Source organism: Cricetulus griseus, chromosome 4 (assembly GCF_003668045.3).
Source record: "Cricetulus griseus strain 17A/GY chromosome 4, alternate assembly CriGri-PICRH-1.0, whole genome shotgun sequence".
In the NCBI taxonomy this organism is placed as follows: domain Eukaryota; kingdom Metazoa; phylum Chordata; class Mammalia; order Rodentia; family Cricetidae; genus Cricetulus; species Cricetulus griseus.
Window position 1 is genome coordinate 133,195,418 of NC_048597.1, and position 12,064 is coordinate 133,207,481.

Consider the following 12,064-nt stretch of genomic DNA (forward strand, 5'->3'; position numbering starts at 1 on the left):
TATGTCTGAAAGACCTGTCCATTGGTGAGAGTGTGGTGTTGAAGTCTCCTACTATATTGTGTGGGGTTTGATGTGTGATTTAAAGTTTAGTAATGTTTCTTTTACATATTTTGGTGCTCTTGTATCTGGGGCATAGATGTTCATAATTGAGACTTCATCTTGATGTACTTTTCCTGTGATGAGTATGAATTGACCTTCTCCATCTCTTTTGAGTGATTTTAGTTTCAAGTCTATGTTGTTAGATATTAAGATAGCTATACCTACTAATTTCTTAGATGCATTTGATTGGAAAATCTATTCAGAACCCTTTACTGTGAGGTAATGTCTGTCATTTTGTTTGTGGTGTATTTCTTGTATGCAGCAGAAGGATGGATCCTGTTTTTCTATCCACTCTGTTAGCCTGTGTCTTTTTATAGGTGAATTGAGTCCATTGATACTAAGAGATATTCAATCACCAGTGATTGTTGATTACTGTTATTTTTCAGTGGTAGCATGTTTCCCTTCTTTAGGGTTTGCTGGCATAAGGTTATCTGTTGCCTGTGTTTTTGTGGGTGCAGCTAACTTCCTTGGGTTGGAGTTTTCCTTATAGTACTATCTGTAAGGATGGATTTATGTTTAAATTTGGTTTTGTCATGGAATATCTTGTTTTCTCCATCTATGATGTTTGAAAGCTTTGTGGGTATATTAGTCTGTGGTGGCATCTGTGGTCTCTTAGTGTCTGAAGCACATCTGTCCAGGATCTTGTGGCTTTCAGAGTTTCCATTGAGAATTCAGGTGTAATTCCAATAGGTCTGCCTTTATATGTTACCTGGCCTTTTTTCTTTGCAGTTCTTTTTTTCAGGAAATGCATATTAAATTTAATTAATTCATAAAGTAGCATGTTTGTTGTTTTTTAAACAAACATCTTGGATTTGGACTTTGATTTTCAATTCAGTGTTTTGGCTTTTGAAGCTAGTCATCAAAGCAACAAAGCTCTGATAAATGAATTTTGGTGTCTAGACAGAATTAGTAGAATTAAAGATCAAGCAGGTTTCACTATCTAGCATTCTGATTTTGCAAATATTTTTTCAAAACTATGCATAAAGCTTGGAAGTATTCGATATTTTATAATCACATTTATTAACTTCTTTCGCAGCTCTTATTCTTTCATTATTCTGTATGTATACTGTTTTGGTTATTATATGGTGAGGGTTTGGGGGGGTCCAGTCTGTTTGGTGTTCTGTAAGCTTCTTGCACCTTCATCAGCATATCCTTCTTTAGGCTGGGAAAGTTTTCTTCTATTATTTTGCTGAATATATTTTTTGAGCTGGGCTTCTACTCCTTCTTCTATCCCTATTATTCTTAGAGTTGGTCTTTTCATGGTGTCCTAGATTTCCTGGATGTTTTGTGTTAAGAATTTGTTGGTTTTAACATTTTCTTTGACTAATGAATTATTTCCTCTATCATATCTTCAACTCCTGAGATTCTCTCTTTGATCTCTTACATTCTGTCAGTTATGCTTACATCTCTCATTCCTGATTGTTTACCCAGATTTTCCATTTCCAGAATTCCCTTGGTTTATGTTTTCTTTACTGCCTCTACTTCAATTTTCAAGTCTTAAACTGTTTGAGCTGTTTCTTTCATCTGTTTTTTCTTGGTTTTCTTTGCTGTCTTTAAGAAATATGTTGATTTCTTCCAATTTTTTTGTTTGTCTTTTCCTCCATTACTTTAAAGGAATTTTTCATTTCCTCTTTAAGGGTCTCTATCATCCTCATAAAGTTGTATTTAAGGTCATTTTCTTCTGCTTCTTTTGGGTCAGGATGTTCAGTTCTTCCTGTTATAGGACCACTACATTCTGCTGTTGCCATATTGCACTTTAGGCTGTTGAATGTATTCTTGCATTGGTGCCTACCCATCTCTTCCTACAGTTGGTGTCTCTCAGGGTTCCTCTCTTGAACCAACTGTTGCAATTGCAGTCTGTGTCTCAGGGACCCACTCTTGATCCTCTCTGTACAGTCACTGTCTGTGCCTCGGGGAGCCACTGAGGTCTCCAGAGATGGGAGAATTTCGGGGGGAAGCGGGATTACAGGTTCCAATGGGGTGGTGCTAGAGCAGGCTGCCTGCAGGTGGCCCCCTCACTAACCTGCTAGTGTGGCTGAGGCAGGTGGGGGAAGAGCCGGGTTTTGCCCCCGGGCCCTAGAGAATGGGCAGTCCAGCGGGGAGGCTGGTCACTCATCTCTTGGTCCTCTCTGTGCAGTTGCAGTCTGTCATTTCATGAATTCTTTATATACTTTGTATATTAGTCCTCTATCAGATATGTAGTTGATAAAGGTCTTTTCCCATTCTATATGCTGTCACTTTGTCCAAATGATGGTGTCCTTTGCCATGCAGAAGCCTTTCAGCTTCATGAGGTCCAGTTTATTGCTGATCTTAGTGTCTGTGTTAAGGATGTTCTGTTCAGAAAGTCTTTTCCTGTGCCAATGAGGTAAAGACTATTCTCCACCTTCTCTGATATCAGAATCCTTGTATCTGGTTTTATGTCTTTGATTCTTTTGGAGTTGAGTTTTGTGCAGGGTGATGTGTGGATCTATTTGAATTCTTCTACATGTAGACATCCACTATGACTAGCACAACTTGGAGAAGATACTGACATTTTATAGTGTGTAATTCTGGCTACTTTATTAAAAAAAAAAAAAAAACCAAGTGTCCATTGGTGTCTGGATTTATGCCTGAGTCAATTCCATTAATCAACATGTCTGATATTGTGACAATACCACACAGTTTATATTACTATAGCTCTGTAGTACAACTCGAAATCAGGGAGAGACCCTAGCATAGGAATGGACTTTGGGAGCCCATCCCACATGGAAGGATAGTCCCTCAGCCTAGCTGTGGGAACTGGAGGTGAAGTCCATCTCAAGACTACCTGAAAAATATCTAAACGTTTCCCGAACCAAGTTAGAACAGATGGAAGGGATTGGCTGTTAGCAGAAAAAGATATGGATAACATGCAGGGCTGTAGCCAGGTTCCGGGTACCAGTGGATGACTCACTACGACGAGGCTCAGCTGAGCGGAAACTGCATCTCTTTTGTGAGCGGTGGCAGCATTTGGCAGCGGGCTTGGAGGCCTGCAGAGAAAAAGAAACTCTCCCGGAGAGGCTGAGTGGTATCTGGTGCCACTCGGCTGTGCGCTGGGCAGAGAGTATGGTTGCTATGAAGGCTAACACGGAAGGGGGGAGCCTCGGGTTTCTAAAAATGGAGGAAACCCGCAGAAGGCACACGTGGCCGGGCTTGTCTCAGTCCCAAGTCACAGAAACCACAGGGTAGAAACCGCAATCAGGCCAAATGGTGGAGAGTGCCAAACAGGTTCTTAGGCCCAGCTGGAATGGGCTCGGAGGAATGAAACCCTTAGGCAGCCGGGGCAGGCAGGCACTAGTGCTGCACCAACTAGCAGGCAGTCGGCCACGTGGGCTGCTCTCAGCACCAACGGTGCCAGAAACACTCTGTGGAGGTTAGTGCCACAAGCTAAGATGAAATGTTACCTGGGCGCCAATGCGGCAGGGGAATAAATCCTGCCAAAGTCCATGACCCACCCATAGATTCAGAATCAAAACTCCTCTGACACCAGCTAAAGTGGAACGCTTTTATGCGGATCCTATAGAGTCAGAACTAGATTGAAAAACAGATAGTTTATTAGGAAGTACTCAAGCGACAAAGCCAGTCCTGTACAGCCAGTCAAGAGAGGGAACAGAGAGCCGCATACCTGCGTCCCTCATCTTTAAAGCCTTGCTACATCACTCTGACCATGCCCAAGTGTGCATGGTCCACGCCACCTGTGCCAGCCCTCAAGCAGGCATGGTCAGCATTTCCCCCTAGAGTGGTCTGATAAGCTATAGGAGGCATTTCAATTGTTTTCTCTGTTGAGACTTGCTTTGTGGATGAGTGTATCGTCAGTTTTGGAGTGCTGAAAAGGTATATTCTTTTGTATTTGGGTGAAATGTTCTGTAGATATCTGCTATGTTCACTTAAGTAATAATGTCTGTTAGTTCCATTATTTTCTAATTTGGAGAAGCAGAGATAAACCCTACCTACCTGCTTCCCTGGCCAGAGTAGCCTGTGGATTCCTTGTATATTTTATTTTTACATTTATTTATTTTGGGTATGTGTATGCTCAAGTGTGTCATTAATGTGAAGGGCAGAGGATAATGTGCAGGAGTCAGTGTTTTCCTTCTATTATGTGTTTTGTGGAAATTAAACTCAAGTTATCAGGCTTGATGCTAAGTGCCTTTAACTAGTAAGACATCTTGTCAGTCCATATCTGTCTTTTGATAGACGAATTTTTTTTTTCTTTTTTCTTTTGGTTTTTTGAGACAGGGTTTCTCTGTGGCTTTGGAGCCTGTCCTGGAACTAGCTCTTGTAGACCAGGCTGCCCTGGAACTCACAGAGATCCCCCTGCCTCTGCCTCTCAAGAGCTGGGATTAAAGGCGTGTGCGACCAACGCCCAGCTTGATAGACGAATTTAATTATCACATTTGAAGCACCTACATAAAAGGATCATGCACTGTAGTTTTGATTCACACATAAATGCAACATTTATTCAACATATGCAATAATCAGGTGTCATACATCACATAAAAGAATAAATAAATCACCATAGAAAAAGTTACAAAAATAAAAGGCACTTAAAAAGTCACACTCTTTCATGATACAACAAATTTAATATAGAAATGAATGCACCTAATTTATCATTGACTACATCTGTATGGCAGGCCAGTTACTATCATCACACTCAATGAAAAGTCCAGAGCTTTTCCTGTAAGATCAAGAACAACGATATTTCTGCTTGGTACTTATATTCATCATAATACTGCAAGTTTGAGCCAATATAGAGAAACAAAAGGCACCTAATAATATACTGTCATGCATATACTGTCATTTTGAATGGAATAAAAATTGGTAGAGCTATCTGGAAAGCAGTATCAAAGCTCCACATAAAACTATAAATATGCCAACTAAAATATCCAACAAACTAATTATGGGCATACACTCAAGGAATGCTTATAGGGTTATTTGCAACCTATGTTCAATGTAGCAGTTCAATTTATTTCCAACAATACAGTATGGAAACAACATAAGGGTTCCTTTGTGAAAAGAAACTTCCATAGGGGCTGGGGAGATGAGAAATCTACTCTGTCTTAAGGTACAAGTCAAGGATGAAACCCAATGTTCTTCTCTGACCTCTACATACACATTATAGAGCCCACATTCATAAACAGAGATGCATGCAAACACACAACACAAATGCACATATATACAAATATTCTGAGTGTGCATAAAAAGCAGAATATCAGCCAGGCAGTAGTGGTGCATGCCTTTAATCCCAGCACTTGGGAGGCAGAGGCAGGTGGATATCTGTGAGCTCAAGGCCAGCCTGGTCTACAGATCTAGTCTGAGGACAGCTGGGGCTGTTACACAGAGAACCCCTGTCTCAAAAAACAAGTAGAATTTACCCTTTTTGTTTTTTAAAGTAAATTCTGTCATGCAAGACAACAGAGATAAAACTAGAAAACATTGTGTTGCGAAAATAAGCCAGACACAAAAATTAAAAATGCATAACCATATTAAAATATGGAGTATAGCTGGGCAAGGTGGTGTACTCATTTAATCCCAGCACTTGGGAGACAGAACATCTCTGTGAGTTCAAGGTCAGGCTGGTCTACATAGTGAGTTCAAGGACACTCAGAACTACATAGTGAGACCATGTCTTTAAAAGAGGAAAGGGATACAGTAAACAGAAGTAAAAAAATGTGATTGTGGTTACCAAGTGCTAAGAGTTAATGTTTATGAGTTATTGTTAAAGGTTATAAATTTTCCATTACAAGATAAGCAACTTAAGAGTGCAGTTGATGAATATAGTTAATAATGTTCTTCACCTGAATTTTCTAAGATGGTAAAAAGTGCTGCATCATACCAAAACCAAATTACTGTATCACATTTTAAGTAATCTAATAATTGTTTCATATACATATGTTCCACAGAATTTTGTACATCTTAAATCGATTTTAAGACTGAAAAGTCACTAAGTGCAAATATTAAAATATCTCAAGTATTGAAAATGTAAAAAGTGGTCAAAACAAATGTATAAAACTATCAAGAAAGCCAAGTTTCTGCTAGTATACAAGATCTTAAGACATAGAAACAATCTCCATATTTTATACACATTTGCCCAAATGTGGATCACTTCATGTTTACTGAATATTGATAACTAATATAATTACTTTCCAGCAGTTCTTACTTTCACAAAGTCCTCCAGTGTGGTACTCTAGGTAATTAGAGCACTAAGCAGAAATACAATTTTCCACATTGCATATCAAGAGTTTCTCTCCCATACTTATAAAAAGCCCATGAAACCATGAAGGCTTTCCATGTTTCCGACATTGTACAGCTTCAGAGTGAGTTCATGTGAACTGGATTTTGAGCATTCTTATGTCTTCCCATTAGGCATCTTTGCAGCATGAGTTCTTTCCCATCTTTGAAGTTAACTAGTATATAATCACTTTACAAATGGCTTATGCTGACAAGCTTTCTTGCCACTGTGAATTTGAATGCACTGCTAAAGCAATAGAACTTCCTAAAGCAGTCTCTTCATTCCTTCCAACCAAAGAATTTATCTCAAGGGTTTTTATATGTTCTGTAAGATGAGAACTATTGAAAGCTATTCCATAACTTCTACATTTATAGGCTTTCTCTCCGCTGTGAATTCTTACGTGTTTACTTAGATGTGAGTAAACAGCAAAAGCTTTCCCACACTCCTTACATTCATAAGGTTTCTCTCCCGTGTGTGTCCGCATGTGAATGTGAAGGTAAGAGGAACATGTAAAAGCTTTCCCACACACATTGCACTCAAAGGGCTTCTCTCCAGTATGAATTCTCAGATGTGCAATAAGATAGGAGGAAGAAGCAAAGGCTTTCCCACACTGGTCACATTCATATGGTTTCTCTCCTGTGTGACTTCTCATATGTTCAAGGAGGCCTGAAGAGGTAGTAAAGGCTTTCCCACATTCTTTACAATTATAGGGCTTCTCCCCAGTGTGAGTTCGTATATGTTTTGTGAGACCAGAGCGCACAGTGAATGCTTTCCCACATTCCTCACACTTATGGGGTTTCTCTCCTGTGTGAATTCTTACATGTTTACTTAGATGTGAAGAAACAGTGAAGGCTTTCCCACATTCCTTACATACATAAGGTTTCTCTCCAGTGTGAGTTCGTATGTGATTATGAAGGTAGGAAGAACACGCAAATGCTTTTCCACACACATTGCACTCAAAGGGATTTTCTCCAGTGTGTGTTCGTAAATGTTTAGTAAGGCTTGTGCGCTCAGTGAAGGCTCTGCCACATTCCTTACAAGCATAGGGCTTCTCTCCAGTGTGAGTCCGCATGTGAATGCGAAGATAAGAAGAACATGTAAACGCTTTCCCACATACTTTACACTCAAAGGGCTTCTCTCCAGTGTGTGTTCTCAAATGTGTAATAAGGGTTGAGGAAGAAGCAAAAGCTTTGCCACAATGATCACATTCAAAGGGTCTCTCCCCCATGTGACTTTTCATATGTTTAATAAGGCCTGAGGTTGAAGTGAAGGCTTTCCCACATTCCTTACAACTATAAGGCTTCTCTCCGGTATGTGTTGGTAAATGCTTACTAAGGCCAGAGCGCCCTGTGAAGGCTTTGCCACAGTCCTTACATTTATAGGGCTTTATTCCAGTGTGAACCCGAAAGTGATCATTAAGGCATGAGGAATTTCTAAAGCATTTTCCACAAACCTTACATTCAAAGGGCTTCTCTTCAGTGTGAGTTTTTAAGTGCTGAGTTAGTGGGTAACACCTAGAAAAGGCTTTCCCACATTCCTTACATTGGTAAGGTTTTTCCCCAGTGTGGGCACGCATATGAATATTAAGGTTGGCAGAATATTTAAAACTTTTCCCACATTCTTTACATTCATAGGGTCTCTTTTCAGCGCATGTTTGACAATTCCCAGCATGGCTCATAGCAGGATTAAAAGCATCACCACACTGTACCCATTTAAAGAGTTTGTCTTCACTGTGAGTTCTCCCAGATGCCTGAAGGTATGAATGACTATCAAAGGCTTGCTGAAATTCACTAGATTTGAGGAAATTGGCTTGTGTGGATGTTGTCTGGTAAACAGCACTTGCATTCAGACTGGTGTCTTTTCCGTACTGGCTTAACTCAGGACTTAACTTGTCTGCAGAAGAGGTTTCCCCTGGCCAAGTAGGAAAGGCTTGTCCATACTGAAGACGATCACAAATGTCTCCTCTCTTTTGGATACCTATGTGTGTCAGACTACATGAAGGTTCTTTGAAGATTTCTCCAGGTGGCTTGGAGAGCTCCTTTCCACTGTAGCTATCTGACTGTTGATTGAAAGAAAATAAAAAGATATTAGTTTTTTCAAGTTTACCAGTATACTCCATTCATCTAAAAACAAGAACATGATAAGGATGATGGGTTTCCCCTTTTAATTACATGTACTTCACTCAATGTGAATGGAAAATACTATTGCAAGAATCTTATACTATCTGCTCTAATTCTGAAAGGCTTCCTGTGCTTTTATGAAATTATTTTAAAAGCCCAATATCTATAAAGTAGGAATATGTGTTTATAGGGACTCAAGTTTCAAACTATAACATCTTTCTAGACTATGAATATAGGCTACTTGTCTCTAATACTTCTTTATTTTGAAGGATTTTGATGAAATTTACATGAAATACCCAGTCTATTTCAATGAAGAAAATATGAAATCTCTCTTGTGACTCTTACCAGTTGTATCTCATTTGATATTTTTACCTGAAAAATATCTTGCTGTAACAATGTCCCTCCAGTCTTAAGTCGCATAGCCCATTCTGAAGTTAAACAACAACAAAAAATATATAAGTGCTTCTACAGTGAAATAGAAACAATGATTATACATCTCACTTGATTTTGTTTTTAATATTAAACAAGTTAAAAACAAAGCTATGTTATATGTTAGCAACTTGGCTATGTCTAAAATTTTACAGGCTGGGATTCAGGTCCATGTCAGAATAAAAGAGGCCCTAAGGGCCAGAGAGATGGCTCAGAGACTAAGAACACTTGCTGTTCTTGTTTAAAAATAAATAAAATACCCAAATTCAGTCCCCTGCAGCCATATCAGACAGCTCACAACTACTTGTGACTCCATTCCTGTGGGACCTAACACCTTCTTCTGGCCACCACAGGCACCTGCATGCACATGGCACACATGAACTTGCACAGGCCCATAGGCATACACATAAAAATTAAAACAATAATAAATATTCTTAAAAGAGGCCCTGGGTCCAGCAGTCAATAATAATAATGATAGTGATAATAACATAGACATAAAATACCAAGAGAATTGGCAGTCAAAATTTAGAAAAGAATAATTTATTCTGGAATTTAAATGCACTGGTAAACAGAGACAGTATTATTAGGGAGGAAAAGAAAAAGCTGCACTATTGAGGTTGTAAAAAAAAGTCTAAGTAGAAAGAAATTAATGGAGTTTAAAGTTGTGAAGATCTCTTAAAACTCTCAAGTCCAATGGCCTCAACTTCCTAACTCACATTTTCTCTCTTGGTAATATACCTCAGTGGTAGAGCACTTGCTTAGTTGCCATGCCATCCACAGAATTAAGGTGGGGTGGGGTGTCCCTAATGTATTCCAAATAGACTGAACTCCCAAATAATCATCTTGGTAAACTTCTCTCTTGACTATTCTAAACTCTTCTGCCTCCAAACAAGAGCTTGATCTGGGTCTAATGAGCAGATCAAGCAAGAAAGGGTTTACCTTCCCATGACTTAGAAACTACAGTTCCAATAACAATGAAACACTGCTAAGGACCCCAATATGTAAATAGCCCTTTTATGTGTGTCAATAGGTACTGACTTCTTACTCTTAAAGCCTAAAGTGATGGTTACAAAGACAAGACAAAACACTAATACTGGACCAGTGGGATGGGTCACCAGGTAAAAGTGCTTGACACTAAGCATGAACACCTGGTTTACATGTCTGGGACATGGTAGAAGAAAAGAACTGACTCCAACAAACTGTCTACTGACTGTTAGATGTGCACAGTGACAAACAAAAAATAAATGTAAACAGAAAATTAAGCACCAACATTAATCAAATAGAAAAGAAAGTGAAAGAAAAAAATGTGAGACAGGTTTCTCCACTATGTGGCTCTAAAGCTTTGCAGACCAGACTGGCCTTGAACTCACACAGATATACCTGTCTCTACTTCCGGGAGTACTAAGATGAAAGGCATGTACCACCATATCCACAAGATCTTTGTTACTATGGAGAAAAAAATTACACTAGTATTTAAATATATCAGTGCATCAGAATCACGTGGAGGGACCATTAAAACAGAGATGATCAGGACACCATAAGTATTTCTGATTCAGTTGTCAAAGATAGTCTGAAAATGTCCTTTTAGTAGAGCAGAATAGCAATACTGGTGATTTTAGGACTGTCTTAAAACCCATCACAATTGATTAAAACATAGGGCAAAGTTAGAAGCCTCTGTTTCTCATCCGCCGCCCCCCTCCTGTTTTTTGCTTTTTGTTTTATTTTGGGGACAAGAGTCTGTCTATATAGTTCTGGTTGTTTTGGAGCTTGCTATGTAGACCAGGATAAGCTCAAATACACAGTGATCCTCTTGTCTCTGCCTCCCTAGTACTGGGATTAAAGGCCTACACCACCATGCCTGGCCTTTTGTTATTTTCTAGCCCTGTTATTTTTCAACTATCCTTAGAGCTGCATCACCAATGCTAAAACACAGAAAATTCATAGGTGTGATGGCTCAGCAGGTAAAGGTGCTTGGTGCCAAGTTCCATCCCTAGAACTAACATGATAGGAGATGACTTCCAAAAGTTGTCCTTTGAACTCCACATGTGGACTACGATACACACACACACACACACACACACACACACACACACACACACCATAAAATAACAATATATAATTAGAAAAATGTACACATTTTTGTTCTGTAGGAGTCTACAGGGAATGGGGGAACCTCACCTAATGTGGCCAGGTTCTGGTAGTTCTCCAGCATCACCTCTCTGTACAGGTTCCTTTGTTTTGTGTCCAATAAAATCCACTCCTCCTGGGTGAAGTCTATAGCCACATCCGCAAAGGTCACTGACTCCTGCAATCACACACACTTGTATTTGAGCCAACTACCATCTCCATCCGAGGTCACAGGGGATTGGGGATGGAAACTCAATGCTAAAAAGAGGCGTTCTCCAGCAGTCTATGCCAGAGTTCAGTGAATATCCCAGGTACTCTTTATGTCCATCTCACTAATATTAATTTTCACTTTCATGCCTTATTTTAAAGACAGGGTTGGCCAGGTTGGCTGGCCCTTTACCTATCCAGTGCTGGGAATTAAAGGCCTGTGATTTAGACTTATGCCTTTTTTTTGACATATCCCATTATCTCACCTAAACCAGATCAGATAGTCTTTCTCACTTATATTCTTCTACTTAAACACATTAAAAACATTACATAACCTGATAAATGGTGATAGGTGAACAACATCTTTCAGAAAGGGGAATATTCATCCCTTTATCAACTGTTAGAACACAATAAAACACAATCAGTGTCATGGAGGTGAAGATTAATTAGAAATTACTGAAAACACTGGCATGATTTTCACAATAATTCTAAACCAATAATAACAGTTTACTTTTCTGATTGATATGATAAAATATATGGCAAGAAGCAACTTTGGGGAGAAAGGACTTATTCTGGATTACAGTTTGAGAGGATATAGTCATAAAGAAATACAACTAATCACTCAGCCATTGAATAAGGTCTATTTCCTTCCAGAAACTCTGAGAAAAATGTCTGCCTACATGGAAATGTGTCAGCCTTATGGGTGTAATGACAGGATATGCTTTAGTCACACCTGGTAACTACTTCTCAGGCAGTCAGACATCATCCTGTCCATCTCTGTCTTTTCATTATGAAAGTAGCCTGGGTCTCTAGAAAATAAACCTAGTAAGAAAAA

General features: G+C 39.2%; 1 protein-coding gene across 4 annotated transcripts in view; it reads right to left on the minus strand.

The window, feature by feature from the left end:
- Positions 1-4,543: 4,543 nt before the first annotated feature.
- LOC100750376 (zinc finger protein 883) overlaps positions 4,544-12,064 on the minus strand; it is a 46,337-nt gene continuing 38,816 nt past the window's right edge. For 3 of the 4 annotated variants that reach the window (XM_027411424.2, XM_027411422.2, XM_027411423.2), the window contains 4 exons: positions 11,963-12,051; positions 11,074-11,200; positions 8,839-8,894; positions 4,544-8,405 (listed from right to left, as the gene is read on the minus strand). In XM_027411424.2, coding sequence (XP_027267225.1) covers positions 6,549-8,405; positions 8,839-8,894; positions 11,074-11,200; positions 11,963-12,004 — 2,082 coding nt within the window. In that variant the 5' untranslated portion in view covers positions 12,005-12,051 and the 3' untranslated portion in view covers positions 4,544-6,548. Of the gene's footprint in view, positions 8,406-8,838; positions 8,895-10,275; positions 10,912-11,073; positions 11,201-11,962; positions 12,052-12,064 lie in introns of those variants that run through there. The other variant, XM_027411425.2, reaches the window with a different exon arrangement.